At 40.5% G+C, this 18921-nt stretch overlaps 1 protein-coding gene across 8 annotated transcripts in view; it reads right to left on the bottom strand.

Annotated features, from left to right (window-relative positions):
- The window catches only part of BORCS5 (BLOC-1 related complex subunit 5), a 127403-nt gene that overhangs the window by 48299 nt on the left and 60183 nt on the right, over positions 1-18921 (bottom strand). For all 8 annotated transcript variants that reach the window (XM_063593365.1, XM_063593366.1, XM_063593361.1 and 5 more), the window contains one exon: positions 659-816. In XM_063593365.1, the coding sequence (XP_063449435.1) occupies positions 659-816 (158 nt within the window). The remainder of the gene's footprint in view (positions 1-658; positions 817-18921) is intronic.

Raw genomic sequence — 18921 nt, 5'->3', positions numbered from 1 at the left:
GCAGCAGCTGGTCAATGATACATTTAAGTGCTTAAAGGAAGTACCTATTTACTGAGATTGATAATTACACAACATTTGCATCATGTGCTTCAGTTTACTAAGTACTTTCACATGAATTACATTGCTTCTTTCCTTTAAAAACTTTGCGGGTTAAATAGGCGTAATTGTTTCCATAAAACCATTAAGAATCACTGGAGCTTTTCGTATCAAAGCTCCTGCTTTGAAAGAAATTTTAATCTACTGGGAAACAAAATATAAATTATACACAGGAAACGATTAAAGTCAATTCAAAGACAGAATGGTGGCTAGAGCAAATTAGTATGGCAGGACTTTACATGCACTAATAATAGCTAACACTTACTAAGCAATCTGTCACTCAACCCTTGGGGTAAGTTACTACTATTAGCCCCATTTTTCACATGAGGAAACTGAGACAGAGAAGTTAAGCAACTTGGCCAAGCAAATCAGTGGTGATCAGAATTTAAACTCAAAATTAGCCCAGCTCTGTGGACCATTTTTTTCAACATCACATTTTACTGCTAGGAAAAAGCAATCTCCTCAAAGCAATAGTGACAAATGTCAAGTCTTAAGATGGCATCCAGAGTTGCAGAGAATCACAACAACCAGTCACCAATGTTATTTTCCCGCAGCACACTACCTCTTTGATTCGTTTAACCAAAGCATTCTGGTCAAAAGCAACGGCCTCTGCACACTGATGCAGGTGATCTTGATATCGGAGGCAGAGCTGCAACACCTGCTGAGAGTCCAGTTTCTCCAATTTGGCATTTGTTGGGGAAGTCTGACCACTCAATAGCCCTTCAAAGGAGAAAAAAATGAAATGAAATTAAAATTACTGCTAATAAACTTGTGAATAAAGTAGTTTAACAAGTTCACTGAAGACAGGGTAAGACTTCAATTTAATCTTGCATCTTTTGTTATATGTTAATGACAATCGTTGCAATTATTATTTATGGAGCATCTGTTATGTGCCAAGCACTTTTGCTAAGTGCTTCTTGTGCACTATTTTTCATATTCACAGCTGCCCTGGAAAGTGAGGTATTATTAGCTCCATTTACACAGGAGGAAGCCAAGACACAGAGAAGTTAAGTAACTTTCCAAACGTCACATAGCTAGTAAGTGGTTTCTCCAAGAACAGAGCTCCTGACCTTATCACATCACTTCAAGGTACTAGGAATATAAATCCCTTATTAATTGAAAATGTGGGAATATAATTTTTAAAAATAATTAAAATGGTTGTCTGAAAAACTGAGAAAAAGAAATCAAATGTATACAGAAACTGCTAGGAGATGCTAAAATGAAGACATTTAACAAGTAAACAGACTGTCAGCTAACAAGCCAGAAACTCATTCTTTACATTTTCTTTCAACACCAGCTTAGCCAGGTAACCATTAATCTCCCCTGTATTTGCATAGGGGATTATATTTTTATAGGTATGTAGTAGGGCAATTAATAGCATTTGCAGGAGAAGAAATCAATTGAAGAGGCCAAATGATGCCCACATTCACAAAGCAAAGCCCAGTCTAGAAATTAAGCCTATTGCTTTCTGCCAAATCAACAATTCTCAATTATCAGAACCTCTACACTCTCAAAAATTACCAAGGACCCCAAAGAGCTTTTATGTGAGTTTTATCTTTTGATATTCACCTATAAAAATTAAAACTGAGAACATTCTTAAATATTAAATCATTTAAATATAATGATAACCCCTTTATACATTAACAAAAATAACATTTTAAGGAAAATATTCTTCCAAACCAAAAAAGTGAAATGATGCCACTGGTTTACTTTTTTTAATGTCTTTTTAATGTCTGCCTTAATAGAAAACAGCTGGAATATCATAGCTGCTTCTGCATTTAATCTGTTGCTATTTCACATCATTTAGCCTCTGGAAAACTCCACTGGACACTTCTGTAAGAGAAGAATGAGCATGGTTTGCAAATAATGTCTAAGTATTATTACAAACATAGTTTTGACCTCAGAGATTCCCTAGCAGGGTCTTGGGGATCCCAGTGATCGCCCTACCACATGCCAGACCATTCTGTCTCACAGCAGAGCCAATGCTACAGCACAAGGAACACAGAATACATATGACAGTAGGTCACGTGCAGGGCACAGCAAAGCTTTTTTTTTTTTTTTTTTTTTTTTGAGACGGAGTCTTGCTCTGTTGCCCATCTGGAGTGCAGTGGCGTGATCTTAGCTCACTGCAACCTCGACCTCCTGGACCCAAGCAATCTTCCCACCTCAGCCTCCAGAGTAGCTGAGGCCACAGGCACTTGTTACCACAGCCAGCTAGTTTTTGTATTTTTAGTAGAGACAGGGTTTTGCTGCCCAGGTTGGTCTCGAACTTCTGGGCTCAAGCGATCCTCCCGCCTCGGTGTAAGCCACCTCACCTGGCCAAAGCTCATCTTGGGAACCCTTCCTCACTGACCCCAACCACCAATGTCCACCCCTCACTGTCCCCAACCACCAACATCCACACCACACTGTTCTGATATATTAGAGCTGAAGCCAGTATTCTTTCCCTCCAGACAGGCTGTATGAAGGGCTACCCAGCTAGGTTGTCCCAGAGAATCCTGGGAAATGCTGGTCGATGCTCTCAGATCTTCTGAGACAGAGCAGCGTACAGGGGCTGGAACCCGAGGCACTGCTAGGCTCCTCCACATTCCACTGCTCAGCTGCTGCACTACAAGTCCTAACACAGGAGAGCACCAGTTACTTGACCAGGATATTGACATAGATAAAATCCATAGATATAATCTGACCTTATTCAGATCCTACCCATCCCTCCCTTTTTTGGTTTAGAGATGGTATCTCCCTCTGTTGCTGAGGCTGGCCTCAAACTCCTAAGCTCAAGAGATCCTCCCACCTTGGCTTCCCAAGTAGCTGGGACTACAGGAGTATGCCGCTGCACCCGGGCAGATTTCCTTTTTTTTTTTTTTTTTTTTTTTTGAGACACAGTCTCGCTCTGTCTTCCAGGCTGGAGCACAGTGGAATGATCTCCTCAGCTCACTGAAACCTTGTTCAAACAATTGAACAAGGCTCCTGAGTAGCTGGGATTACAGGCATGTGCCACCATTCCTGCCTAATTTTTGCATTTTTTAGTAGAGACAGGGTTTCACCATGTTGGCCAGGCTGATCTCAAACTCTTGACCTAAGGTGATCCAGCTGCCTCAGCCTTCCAAAGTGCTGGGATTACAGGCATGAGCCACCGTGCCCGGCCCAGATTTCCTCATTTTATTTGCACTGATTTGTGTCTGTATTTAGTTTTTTTCCTATACACAAGTTCATGTATTCATCACCATGGTCAGATGCTGAAAAGTTCCATCACCACAAAGAGTTCTTGTGCTGCTTTTGTAACTATACCTACCCCACTCTTTCTCTCATCCCCCTTTCCATCTTTAAAACACTGGCAACCATTAATCCATTCAACATTTCTAAAATTTTGTCCTTTCAAAAGTGTTATATAAATGAAATAATACATCATGTAAGCTTTTAGGATTGAATCTTTTTAGTTGCCCAACATAAAACTTTAGAGATGTGTCTATGTTGTTGATATATCAATGGTTAATTCTTTTTTTATTTCTGAGTAGTATTCCATGGTATATATGTATCAGAGTTTGTTTAACCATTCACCCATTGGAGGACATTTGGACTGTTTCCAGTTTGGGGCTATTACAAACAAGTCTGCTGTGAGCAGTCATGTACAGGTTTTTGTGTAAACATAAGTTTTCATTTCTCTGGGATAAATGCCCAAGAATGCAATTGCTGGGTCATATGGTAATTGCATGTTTAGTTTTATAAGAAACTGTCAGTTTCCCAGCGTGCCTGTACCAAGAAAATGGGAATGCTACAGACCACTAAAATCTCCTAACAAAACTATCAAGGGCTACCCTATCACTGACAAGAAATACATTTCCAGGAACGCAAACTTGGGAGAAGATACCAAAAGCATTTTGCTGTCAATCCGAAATTGAAAGAGGAAAAGAGGAAGGAGGCACCATGGAAAAAGGAATGAACGATTTTGTGCCATTAACAGTGGACCAGGATAATGCAAAAGCCATAAAGGAAACACTGATAAATTCAACAATACAAAAACCAAGACTCCTCATGACAACAAACACAAGTTAAAATTTAAAATACAAAAAGAATATCCAAAATCTGAGGAAAATAAAAAACCTGTAGAGACCCCAGGAAGCCTTTCTCCTCCTATTGTGATAACTCATATCACACAGGGTAAACTTCCTAATATATAAAGAGTGCCTAGAAATTGCAAATAAGGCTGGGCACGGTGGCTCATGCCTATAATTCCAGCACTTTGGGAGGCTGAGGCGGGCGGACCACCTGAGGTCAGGAGTTCAAGACCAGCCTGGCTAACACGGTGAAACCACATCTCTACTAAAAATACAAAAAGTAGCTGGGTGTGGTGGCTTGCACCTGTAGTCCCAGCTACTTGAGAGGCTGAAGCAGAAGAATCTCTCGAACCCGGGAGGCAAAGGCTGAAGTGAACCAAGATCCAACTCCATCTCTAAAAAAAACAAAAAAAGAAAGAAAAGAAATTGGCAAATTAAAAATTAGCAAAAGGGCCAGGCGCAGTGGCTCACACCTGTAATCCCAGCACTTTGGGAAGCCGAGGCGAGCAGATCACGAGGTCAAGAGATCTAGACCATCCTGGCCAACACAGTGAAACCCCGTCTCTACTAAAAATACAAAAATTAGTTGGGCATGGTGGCAGGCACCTGTATTCCCAGCTACTCAGGAGGCTGAGGCAGGAGAATCGCTTGAACCCGGAGGCGGAGCTTGCAGTGAGCCGCGATCATGCCAGCACACTCCAGCCTGCCGACAGAGCAAGACTCCGTCTCAAAAAAAAAAAAAAAAGAATTAGCAAAAGAAAGATGAACAAAAGTTATGAAAAGATATTTCACAGAAAAGGAAATACCAATACCTCAACTGTAAGAAAAGATGCACAACCTCACTTATAATAAGAAAAACAAATTGAAACTTTACCACAAGCCCATTTTTCACCTGTCAAATTGGTAAAAACGAAAAGCATGAAAAATAGTTTGTAGGTGGAGCTGTAAGGAAAGAGATTTTGCTGCTTAGTGTGTAAGTTGTTAACACCCTATGGAGGAGGGCAATTTGGCATGGATGACAAAATTACAAATGCATAGCCTCTGATGCAACAGCTTCACCACTAGGAGTTTACACACACAGTAGCACCCATGCTAAATGATGTATAATGCATATACAGGAGTATTCACTGCAGCAGTGACTGTAACAGCAAAGGTCAGCAAACACCACAATGTCCCTGAATAGAGGGCCTGTTAATTAAATCAGGGTACATCTATAAATAGTATTACATGAACAAAGAAAAGAATGAGGGCGCTCTCTATGTACTTACATGGAAAAAAACCTCCAGAAGATAAATTTTTTAAAAGGTATATAGATGCATAGAGTGTGCTATCATTGCATAAAAATGGGGGTTGGGGTGCAAGTAAATAAGAGTGTATGTTCAGATTTACTTATATTTACATAAATAAACTCTGAAATGATATATAAGAATTAGATGGAGGCAAGGGGTAAAGAGGGGGAATTTCATAGTATACTTTTAACAGAACTTTTTTTAACCAAATGAATGCATTTCCCCCTTAAATATTTTTTAAATAAATAAACTCATTTGAACAAAAAGTAGCTGAGGTCTTTCCTTATCTATGAGTAAGAACTTCAGAGGCAGTTCTCCCTTCTTCACCCATCCCAAGTGCCCCCTACTCCATAAGTAAAAACCTCATCTTTAATTCTCACCAAAGTTCATATGGTCGAACACATCTTAAAACATTTTCTCGGCCAGGCACGGTGGTGGCTCACGCCTGTAATCCCAGCACTTTGGGAGGCCAAGGCAGGCGGATCACGAGATCAGGAGATCGAGACCATCCTGGCTAACATGGTGAAACCCCGTCTCTACTAAAAATATAAAAAAATTAGCTGGGCGTGGTGGCAGGTGCCTGTAGTCCCAGCTACTCGGGAGGCTGAGGCAGGAGAATGGCGTGAACCCAGGAGGCAGAGCTTGCAGTGAGCCGAGATCGTGCCACTGCACTCCAGCCTGGGTGACAGAGCGAGACTCTGTCTCAAAAAAAAAAAAAAAAAAAAAAAAAAAAATTTTCTCTAAGGTGATTAAAGTGGTATAACAAATGGTGAGCTGGTTGAAGACAGGGACGTTTTGCTTATCTTTTTATCTCATGTCTAGTAGAGCACCTAGTACATAAAAGGTTCTTGAATTAGGGTAAGAGTATGCAGTTCTATTGCTGGAATTCCAAGGAAAGCATAAGTCTAGGAAGATATTAGGAGGAAAAAGGCTTCCCAGGATCTCTGTAGGCTGCATATATGCCTAAGAGCGAGTCCTTGTCTCAGTCTGAATCTGCTCTTCTAAGGTGCATGAGGAAGCTCTCCGGTGCTTCAGAAGACTATTGGGAGCCTGAATCGCAGAATGAAGTGGAGGAAGGCTACAGGGCCAGCCCAAGCTGCCAGGTGGCTGAAGCAGAGGGCCCAGAACTCAACCTTAGCTCACAAAACAAAACTCTCACTTCTACCTCTTGAGAAAAAGGTGGAGGGTGAGGGAAATGAGGGAAGTAGGAGGGGGATTTTGAGAAGGTTGCCAGGTCTAATAGGCACACTAGGATGTTCAAATTAAGTTGCCTAGCCAACTTCAAAATCAAAGGAATTACACCTTAAGTCATTCTTATAAATCACAATTGCAGCCTCCCTCTAACCATCTAAAAAACAAAACCCAGGTGCATGACTCTATCCTCAGAATGTGCTTCTTTGACTCATAGGAATCTCCATAAACCCACCGCAAATCCTGCCCCGGGTCATAGAAGGAGCAAGACAGGACAGAGAAAAGAAGAAGATGGGCCACATTTTCCATTCCTGAAGCAACAAAGTTGTGGCAACCCAGGCAAATTCTAGAGGCACTGAATACAATGTTTTCCCATCACCCTCTTGTGCCAGGAAAGCATCTCCCTCTCGTATTGATAGCTACGCCTCTCCTGGATCTTCTGAAAAGAGGGAGAAGGACAGAAAGCTGGGCAAATTTAGAGACGGTGAATTCTGTCATTTTTAGGAGACCACAAACTTCCAGTCCTCTCAAGTGTTTCATTCTGAATGCGCATTAAGATTTTTTAAATTTTTGGAATGCTTTCAATGAGTTGTGCACTTGCCTGTTTGCTCAGTCCCCACCATCTCCCTCTTGTCCAATGCCCGGCAGCTCCACTCACCCATATTACTTGCCTGGCCTCTGCGGGCTTCTGGATTTATACTCCTATTTTAATTATTTCCTACCAACTCCAATACCATTAATAGAGAATGAACCTTGAAATTATTTTTTGTATAGTTTTATAAATGTTATTTACACTTAGGATTTTTCTGCTTTACCCTTTATTATGAAAATTTTTAAATGTAGAAAAGTAGGGGAAAAATGTATACCCAAATACCCACCACCTAGATTCAACAACTAATATTTTGTCATATCTACTTCATCTCACTATATAATTTTTTTTCTTTTGCTGAGCCGTTAAAAACACTATAACATCATGACACTTCACTCCTAATACTCCATAAAGAAGAATGTTGATCCACATACTTATGGTTAGTTTTTCATGTTAAAGAGAAGAAGTTTCTAAATTACATGTTCCTTACAGTTAAGCAACAGGGCCATTGCCTTCAGTTTTCTACTTCTTCTTTAGTTTAATATGGGGATGCACCCAAAGATGTTTATTGAGTTAAAAACCTGATCTAACAGATTCCATATATTAAGGGTTAGGTTTGCAAGTGGTAAATACTGGAGATATTTCCTAAGACCCTGTTTAAACCACTTTGTTTATACAAAAATGAGGAGTAGGCTCCAGGCAGTGAGTGAAGACCAAGACTGAATATTCCAGATATCCAGCAAACTACCATCTGTACCTACCTCTTTGTGTAAAGTGTTGAGTGGAAAAATCATCAGGGTTAGAAGTGTGGGAAATATTCTGCTGAGTGATCTTTTTCATTCTGAGATGTCAGGTGGGGGGAAACCCACCGTTTCTCTATAGCACAGTGCAGAGCCATATGGCTATTAGCTTAGCCTATTACCAAACCGAATTCCTTAACTCTGAGAGGCTTAGATACTTCTAGGACTAGAAATCAGTATTACAAATATTGGGGCACATAACGAGCTCCATTTACTGCTACAGAATCCAGGAAGTAGAAATTAAATATAACTTTGACAAAAGTTACTGTGAAGATATAATTAAATAACAGATTCTGAAAAAAGAAAATTCCCCCATATGGACTGAATGTTTGTGTTCCCCCAAATTTCCTATGTTGAAATCCTAATCCCCGGTGTAATGGTATTAGGAGGTGGGGACCTTAGTGGGTGAGTAGATCATGAGTATGGAGGCTACATGAATGGGACTAGTGTCACTAGAAGAAGAGATGTGAGAGCCTCCCCTCACTCTTTCTGTTCCCGGCCATGTGAGGCCACAGCAAGAAGATAGCCGTCTGCAAACCAGGGAGCAGGTCCTTGGCAGAGGCAAATCTGCCGGCACCTTGACCTTGGATTTCCCAGCCACCAGAACTATCAGAGATAAATGCTTGTTGTTTAAGCCACCCAGTTTATGGTATTCTGTTATAGCAGCCCAAATTGACTATGATACCCCCAAAACCAATAAGAAGTTTTCGAGTCTATCGGTCATAGTATATTTCAAAGATAAAAGCACTTAAGCTATGTGTATCCTTTACTTAAACTCTAGTTCTCAAAGGCACTCCCTTCTCTTCTTGAAGAAAGGGAAAGTCTGGCCGGGCGCGGTGGCTCACGCCTGTAATCCCAGCACTTTGGGAGGCCGAGGTGGGCCCATCACAAGGTCAGGATATCGAGACCATCCTGGCTAACACGGTGAAACCCCATCTCTACTAAAAATACAAAAAATTAGCTGGGCGTGGTGGCGGGTGCCTGTAGTCCCAGCTACTTGGGAGGCTGAGGCAGGAGAAAGGCGTGAACCTGGAAGGTGGAGCTTGCAGTGAGCCGAGATTGTGCCACCAAACTCCAGCCTGGGCGAGAGTGCGAGATTCCACCTCAAAAAAAAAAAAAAAAAAAAAGAGAAAAGAAACAGAAAGTCTAAAACCATCTTCCCAACTTGGAGAGAATTTTGTGATGTGCATTAGTGATTGATTCCTTCGGGATACTTAGAAAAAGTGTGCTTTCTAAGGCTGATTCCTTCAGAACATTTATCCCCACCCTGTGACCTCAGAGGAGTGCTAACCTCGAGGGGGCAATGGCAGTCATCATTGCTTTGGTTAAACCATGTGGCAGAAGAAACTGCAAGTGCAGAACAAGCCCCATGTAAGATGCCACCCACCACAATGTTTGGTGAGGATACAAACATTTCTCCCAGGACCTCCGAAACCCACCAGAGGGCAAGACAGAGGAACTTTTTAATGGAGACAGCATGGAAAAAGCTGAATTCAGCTCCCTTATTTATTAGCTGTGTGAATCTGGACAATTTACCTTACATCTTTGAGCCTCAATTTTCTCATATGTAAAAGCAAGATAATAATCATGTCCCTTCTAGGGTTTGCCTAACACACAATAGGATTTTGATAAAACTCTGTTCCCTTTATTCTTGCGTTTCTTAAGTCTCAGAGAAGTAAAGGGTTCAAGGGAATTTGTGGTAAGCAATGAAAAGCACTTCATCCCTCTGTGTTAGGCACCCATTTGGCCATGGCCAGTGGCCCTAATTTATGGTACCAAAGAAACAAGAACAGAGGATGTCACACCCAAAAGTAGACACAGTATTTCCAAAGGTCATGAGTATCCACAAACGACACACCTCAGTGTCTTCGAGGAATCCTGTTCACTGCTATAAAATTAGCATTTCACAATCTCTACCTTTTCCTCTGGAATAATTAAGTAAAATGGAATAGGCTGTAGTTACCAACTACTTGGTATGCAGAGGTGAGAGGATTGCTTAAGCCTAGAAGTTCAAAGCCAGCCTGGGCAATATAGCAAGATTCTCTGTCTCCTATTAAGTAAATGTTCAACTGCTCATCCGCCCTAAACAATTTCCAGGTTCACAGGCTTGCTCTCTGTTTGAACTTACCAGACTAGGGAAGGGAGACCGCATGGTATAATGAAGAAGTTTGGAGTCAGGTAGACCCGGAACTGGAATCCAAGGATTGCCATTTAATACCTGTGTGATGTTGAGGGAGTCTAAATTTAACTTCCCTTAATTCAAATCCTTCATCTGTAAGTGTGACATATTAAAGGAGTATTATGGGAACTATATAAAGTTATGCCTACCACAGCACCTAGCACAGAGGAGGCACACAATTCGTGTTAATTTCCTCACTGTCTCAAAGTCTCCAGTCACCAACTGTAGTAGTCAATTAAGCAGGCTTTCAAAAGCTGGCTGTATGACTGGCCTATCCTACCACTGTAAGTGTTTACCAGGCACACACTACTATGTACTAGCACTGTAGGAAATAGCAAAGAAATGATCTCACTCCTCAAGCAGATTACCAGAAGAAGCAGGAGTTATTTACAAGGAAGGCAAATATGAAAAGGAGCTAAATTTAAAAAGATAAAACAACAAACCACCCAATTGGGCAAAGGATTTAAATAGGCATTTCTCCAAAGGAGATATACAAACGGCCAATAAGCATATGAAGGATGCTCGACATCACTAATCATGAGGGAAATACAAAACACAATGAGATACCACTTAATCATTAGGATGGCTATTATCCAAACAATGGAAAATAACAAGTGTTGGCAAGGATGTTCTCCATATCCTTGGAACCCTTGTGCATTGCTGGTGAGAATGTAAAATGGTGCACCTGCTGGGGAAAACAGTATGGGGGTTCCTAAAAAAAGTAACTATAAAGGGAATTTGGGGAAGACTGTGGTAGGAAGCACCAGGAATTTATCTTCCCAACTAAATAATTGCACTGGTGCACTCCGTCTGATGTAACTATTTTGTAGCTCTAGAGTCTATTGAAGGCTTGCAACATCCAGAGGAAGGCCTGGATGATGAATTATAATTACTTTCAGTCAATTTCAGCTGTCATCATAATAGCACCAGCCATCTCAAAGCTCCCAGCCCCACTGCAGACAGCTATGCACTTATTCCTGGAGTGGCTTGCACACAGTTTGTGGGAGACAGCAGGGGAGAAAAGGACCCTGTCCTCTAAATATGAATCTATGCTCTGATCAATGATGGCTGCTTCTGATCACAAAGGTGCAGACAGAGAGACAGACAGTAATCACTGTTGTTGCACCTCCACCACACTGCTGCAAGGTCTTCCCACTCATGCTGAAGTGACTTTCAGAGGATTAAAGGGGGCAGCATTTTTTTCACCCTCCTTCACTTTTTTCTTTTTCCCTCTCTGGGACCCGGACATTAAAGACCAGGATATTCAAAAGCAACCACATACATAGGGGAAATTAGAAAGTTGCTATGCATGCCCAGGGAAGAGCACAGGCTCAGAAAAGATCTGAGGAGACCTAACATGTATACCTCTGGCTGATTCTTGGCACAGACACATCCTGTAACAATCAAAATACCAAAAATAAACCCAAAAAACAGCAAACCCAGAGAAGGGGGCGAATCTGTTTCCACAGTTACCATATTACTGGATTTAAATGTCCAATTTTCAAAAAAAAAAAAATCACAAGTCATACAAAGAAACAGAAAAAGTATGGCTCATTCAAAGGAAAAATATAAACCAACAGATACTGTCCCTGAAAAAAGACAATGGCAAATCTACTAGACAAAGACTTTAAAACAACTGTCTTAAAGATGCTCAAAGAGCTAAAGGAGACATGGAGAAAGCCAAGAAAACAATGTATAAACAAATGGAAAATATCAATAAAGAGAAAACCTAAAAAGAAATGAAAAATAAGTTCTGGAACTGAAACAACTGATACGAAAAATTCACTACAGGGATTCAAAGGCATATTTGAGCAGGCAGAAGAAAGAATGAGTGAATATGAAGTACAATGAATACTATCTAGTCTGAGGAACAGAAAGAAAAAAGATTACGGAAAAGTGAACTGATCTAAGGGATTGACGAGACACCATCAAGTGGATAACCATATGCATTGTGGGAGTCCCAAAAGGAAAACAGAAAGAGAAAGGGAGAGAAAACATCTGAAGAAACAATGGCCAAAAACATCCCAAATTTGATGAAAGAGATGAATACAAACATCCAAGAAGCTCAACAAACTCAAAACAGGATTCAGAGACCCACACCAGGACACATTATAATCAACCTTTAGAAAGGGCCAGGCACACTGGCTCACGCCTGTAATCCCAGCACTTTGGGAGGCCAAGGTGGGCAGATCACTTGAGGTCAGGAGTTTGACACCAGCCTGGGCAACATGGCAAAACCCCATCTCTACAAAAAAATATAAAAATTAGCCAGGCATGGTGGCAGATGCCTGTAGTCCCAGCTACTTGGGAGGCTAAGGCAGGAGGATCATCTGAGCCTGGGATGCAGAGGTTGCAGTGAGCTGAGACTGCACTACTGCACTCTAGCCTGGGTGACAGATTGAGACTCTGTCTCAAAAAACAAACAAACAAAAAGACAAAGAGAAATTTGAAAGCAGCAAAAGACAAACAACTTATCATATAAAAGGGAACCTTAATAAGATTATCAACAGATTTCTCATCAGAAACCTAGGGGGCCATAAGGTGGTAAACTGCTAAAAGAAAAAAAACAAAAAACAAAAACCTGTCAACCAAGAATTTTATATCCAGTAAAACTATCCTTCAAAAGTGAGGGAGAAATGAAGAGTATCCGTCAGGGGAAAAAAAAAAAAAAAAAAAAAAAAAAGCTGAGGGAGTTTCTTAATACTAGACCTGCCCTGCAAGTCCTGCAGGTTGAAATGAAAGCACACTAGACAGTTGAGTGAAGAAATAAAGATCTCAGTAAAGGTAAATATATGGCAAATTATGAAAGCCCATGTACTGTTCATGCCTGTAATCCCAGCACTTTGGGATGCCAAGGAGGGTGGATCACGAGGTCAGGAGATTGAGACCATCCTGGCTAACACGGTGAGACCCCGTCTCTACTAAAAATACAAAAAAATTAGCCAGGCGTGGTGGTGGGCGCCTTTAGTCCCAGCTACTCAGGAGGCTGAGGCAGGAGAATGGCGTGAAGCCGGGAGGCGGAGCTTGCAGTGAGTCAAGATCACGCCACTGCACTCCAGCCTAGGCAACAGAGCGAGACTCCGTCTCAAAAAATAAATAAACAAATAAATAATAAAAAAAATAAAAGCCCATGTATTTACAGGGGTTTTTGTAACCATGGTTCATAACTCTTTTGTAACCATGGTTTGTAGCTCCACTTTTGGCTTTCTACATTGTTTAAGAGACTGATACATTAAAAAAAATTAGTCTAAAAGCTAATGTTATTGTAACTTTAGTTTATAACTCCATATTTTGTTTTTTTACATAATTTGAGAGATTAGTGCATTAAAAAAGTATTAGTTTATATTTTGGACACACCCTGTATAAAGATATTATCTTGTGACATTAACAACGGAAAGGGATGGAAACTAAGCTGGAAAGGAGCAGAGTTTTTCTATGTTATGAAAGTTAAGCTGTCACTGCTCTGCCTCTGGAGGTCATTCCTTATTCTTTCACTTTTTTTTTTTTCTTTTGAGATGAAGACTCACTCTGTTACCCAGGCTGGAGTGCAGTGACACGATCTCGGCTCACTGCAACCTCTGCCTCCTGGGTTCAAACGATTCTTCCAAGTAGCTGAGACTACAGGCATGTGCCATAACGCCTGGCTAATTTTTGAATTTTTAGTAGAGATGGGGTTTCACCATGTTGGTCAGGCTGGTCTTGAACGCCTGACCTCAGGTGATCTGCCTGCCTAGGCCTTCCAAAGTGCTGGAGTTACATGCGTGAGCCACCGCATCCAGCCTCCTTCACTTTCTTAATAAACTTGTTTTCACTTAAAAAAAAAAAGAAAAGAAAAGAAAGCTAAGCTGGTATAAATTCAAATTATTGTGTTACAACGTTAGGATCTTAAATATAATCCTCATGATAAGTGCAAAGAAAACAGCATAAGCACTAAATGCCCACAACAGAAAGCAGGAAAGATCTAAAATCGATACCCTAACATCACAATTAAAAGAAGCAAGAGCAAACAAATTCAAAAGTTAGCAGAAGGCAAGAAATAACTAAGATCAGAGCAGAACTAAAAGAGATAGAGACATAAAAACCCTTAAAAAAATCAATGAATCCAGGAGCTGGTTTTTTGGAAAGATCAACAAAATTGATAGACCACTAGCAAGACTAACAAAGAAGAAAAGAGAGAAGAATCAAATAGACACAATAACAAATGATAAAGGGAATATCATCACCGATCCCACAGAAATACAAACTATCATCAGAGAATACTATAAACACGTCTACACAAATAAACTAGAAAATCTAGAAGAAATGGATAAATTCCTGGACACATACACCCTCCCAAAACTAAACCAGGAAGAAGTTGAATCTCTTAATACACCAATAATAGGCTCTGAAATTGAGGCAATAATTAATAGCCTACCCACCAAAAAAAGTCCAGAACCAGATGGATTCACAGCCAAATTCTACCAGAGGTACAAAGAGGAGCTGGTACCATTCCTTCTGAAACTATTCCAATCAATAGAAAAAGAGGGAATCCTCCCTAACTCATTTTCTGAGGCCAGCAGCATCCTGATACCAAAGCCTGGCAGAGACACAACAACAACAACAAAAATTTTAGACCAATATCCCTGATGAACATCGATGCAAAAATCCTCAATAACATACTGGCAAACCAAATCCAGGAGCACATCAAAAAGCTTATCTACCACGATCAAGTCGGCTTCATCCCTGGGATGCAAGGCTGGTTCAACATACACAAATCAATAAACGTAATCCATCACATAAACAGAACCGACCACAAAAAACACATGATTATCTCAATAGATGCAGAAAAGGCCTTCAAAAAAATTCAACAGCCCTTCATGCTAAAAACTCTCAATAAACTGGGTATTGATGGAACGTATCTCAAAATAATAAGAGCTATTAATGACAAACCCACAGCCAGTATCATACCAAATGGGCAAAAACTGGAAGCATTCCCTTTGAAAACTGGCACAAGACAAGAATGTTCCCTCTCACCACTCCTATTCAACACAGTGTTGGAAGTTCTGGCCAGGGCAATCAGGCAAGAGAAAGAAATAAAGGATATTCAATTAGGAAATGAGGAAGTCAAATTGTCCCTGTTTGCAGATGACATGATTGTATATCTAGAAAACCCCATCATCTCAGCCCCAAATCTCCTTAAGCTGATAAGCAACTTCAGCAAAGTCTCAGGATACAAAATCAGTGTGCAAAAATCACAATCATTCCTATACACCAATAACAGACAAACAGCCAAATTATGAGTGAACTCCCATTCACAATTGCTTCAAAGAGAATAAAATACCTAGGGATCCAACTTACAAGGGATGTGAAGTACCTCTTCAAGGAGAGCTATAAACCACTGCTCGATGAAATAACGAGATAAAAGAGGACACAAACAAATGGAAGAATATTCCATGCTCATGGATACAAAGAATCAATATCATGAAAATGGCCAAACTGCCCAAAGTAATTTATAGATTCAATGCCATCCCCATCAAGCTACCAATGACTTTCTTCACAGAATTGGAAAAAACTACTTTAAAGTTCATATGGAACCAAAAAAGAGACCGCATTGCCAAGACAATCCTAAGCAAAAAGAACAGAGTTGGAGGCATCACACTACCTGACTTCAACTATACTACAAGGCTACAGTAACCAAAACAGCATGGTACTGGTACCAAAACAGATATATAGACCAATGGAACAGAACAGAGGCCTCAGAAATAACACCACACATCTACAACCATCTGATTTTTGACAAACCTGATAAAAACAAGAAACGGGGAAAGGATTCCCTATTTGATAAATAGTGCTGGGAAAACTGGCTAGCCATATGTAGAAAGCTGAAACTGGATCCCTTCCTTACACCTTATACAAAAATTAATTCAAAATGGATTAAAGACTTACATGTTAGGCCTAAAACCATAAAAACCCTAGAAGAAAACCTAGGCAATACCATTCAGGACATAGGCATGGGCAAGGACTTCATGTCTAAAACACCAAAAGCAATGGCAACAAAAGCCAAAATTGACAAATGGGATCTAATTAAACTAAAGAGCTTCTGCATGGGCAAAAGAAACTACCATCAGAGTGAACAGGCAACCTACAGAATGGGAGAAAATTTTTGCAATCTATCCATCAGACAAAGAGCTAATATCCAAAATCTACAAAGAATTCAAACAAATTTACAAGAAAAAAAACAAACAACCCCATCAACAAGTGGGCAAAAGATATGAACAGACACTCCTCAAAAGAAGACATCTACGCTGCCAACAGACACATGAAAAAATGCTCATCATCACTGGTCATCAGAGAAATGCATATCAAAACCACAATGAGATACCATCTCATGCCAATTAGAATGGCAATCATTAAAAAGTCACGAAACAACAGGTGCTGGAGAGGATGTGGAGAAATAGGGACACTTTTACACTGTTGGTGGGAGTGTAATTTAGTCCAACCATTGTGGAAGACAGTGTGGCAATTCCTCAAGGATCTAGAACTAGAAATACCATTTGACCCAGTCATCCCATTACTGGGTATATACCCAAAGGATTATAAATCATGCTACTATAAAGACACATGCACACATATGTTTATTACGGCACTATTCACAACAGCAAAGACTTGGAGCCAACTCAAATGTCCATCAATGATAGACTGGATTAAGAAAATGTGGCACATATACACCATGGAATACTATGCAGCCATAAAAAGGATGAGTTCATGTCCTTTGCAGGGACATGGATGAAGCTGGAAACCATCATTCTCAGCAAACTATCACAAGGACAGAAAACCAAACACTGCATGTTCTCACTCATAGGTAGGAACTGAACAATGAGATCACTTGGACACAGGGCAGGGAACATCACACACCAGGGCCTGTCAGGGAGTGGGGAGCTGGGGGAGCGATAGCATTAGGAGAAAAACCTAATGTAAATGACGAGTTGGTGGGTGCAGCAAACCAACATGGCACATATATACCTATTTATCAAACCTACACTTTGTGCACATGTACCCTAGAACTTAAAGTATAATAATTAAAGAAAAAGAAAACAGCTATATAACATACACAAAAGGGAATGAGAAAGGAATATAAATGCTTCACTGCAAAAAATCAACACAGAAGACAACAGCAATACAGAAAATGACAAACAAAAAAAAGCTATAAGGCATCTAGAAAACTAATAGCAAAATGACAGAAGTAAGTGCCACTGTATCAGTTAAGTACTTTAAATGTATATGGATTAAACTCTCCAATCAAAAGACAGGGATTGGCAGAATGGATTAAAAACCTGATCCACTATATGCTTGTCTACTAGAGACTCAATTTACATCTAAATACACAAACAGGCTGAAAATGGATGAAAAAGATATTCATCCAAATAGTAACCAAAAGAGCTATACTGAAAGAGAGTCTCACGCTGTTACCCAGGCTGTAGTGCAATGGCATGATCATAGCTCACTGTATCTTCAAATTCCTGGGCTCAAACAATCCTCCTGCCTTAGACTCCCAAGTAGCTGGGACTACAGACATGTGCTATCACACCTGGCTAATTTTTAAATTTTTCTGTAGAGATGGCGGTCTATCTATGTTGCCCAGGCTAGTCTCAAACTTCTGCCTCAAGTGATCCTCCTGTCTCAGCCTCTCAAAGTGCTGGGATTATACGAGTGAGTCACTGTAGCTAACCAAAATAGACCTTAAATTGAAAGCGGTTACAAGAGACAAAGGACATCATATATTAATAAAAGGTTCAGGCCGGGTGTGGTGGCTCACGCCTGTAATCTCAGCACTTCGGGAGGCCAAGGTGGGCAGATCACGAGGTCAGAAGATCAAGACCATCCTGGCAACACAGTGAAACCCCGTCTCCACTAAAAATACAAAAAAAAAAAAAAATTAGCCAGGCATGGTGGCAGGCACCTATAGTCCCAGCTACTCAGGAAGCTGAGGCAGGAAAATGGTGTGAACCTGGGAGGCAGACCTTGCAGTGAGCTGAGATTGCATCACTGCACTCCAGCCTGGGCGACAGAGTGAGGCTCCGTCTCAAAAATAAATAAATAAATAAATAAATAAATAAATAAATAAATAAATAAATAAATGGTTCGATATAGCAAGAAGATAAAAAAAAATTATAAACATTCAAATCAAGTGTGGTGGCTCATGCCTGTACTCCCAGCACTGTGGGAGGCTAAGGCAGGTGGATTGCTTGAGCTCAGGAGTTCGAGACCAGCCCAGCCAACATGGTGAAACCCCATCTCTACTAAAAATATAAAAATTAACTGGGTATGATGGTACTAGTCCTACCTACTCAGGAGGCTGAGATGGAGGATCATTGAGGAGGCAGAGGTTGCAGTGAGCCAAGATCTCACTACTGCACTCCAGCCTGGGTGACAGAGTTAGACCCTGTCTCAAAAAAAGAATTAAAAATTATAAACATTTATACACCTAATGAGAGACCATCAAAATTTGTCAAGCAAACACTGACAAAATTGAAGGGAAAAATACTTCAATAATTGCTGGAAGTCTCAATAACCCACTCACAATAATGACTAGAACCACCAAACAGAAGATAAGTAATAAAGTAGAGGACTTGAACACACAACAAACTGACTCAACTTCACAGACAGACAGAATATTGTACCTCACAAGAGAATACACATTCTTCTCAAGTGTACATGGGACATTTTTCAGGATAGGCCATAT

This window comes from Pan paniscus, chromosome 10 (genome assembly GCF_029289425.2).
Source record: "Pan paniscus chromosome 10, NHGRI_mPanPan1-v2.0_pri, whole genome shotgun sequence".
Taxonomy (NCBI): Eukaryota; Metazoa; Chordata; class Mammalia; order Primates; family Hominidae; genus Pan; species Pan paniscus.
Note: the sequence above shows the minus strand (reverse complement) of the source record. Positions and strands in the feature narration are given on the sequence as shown.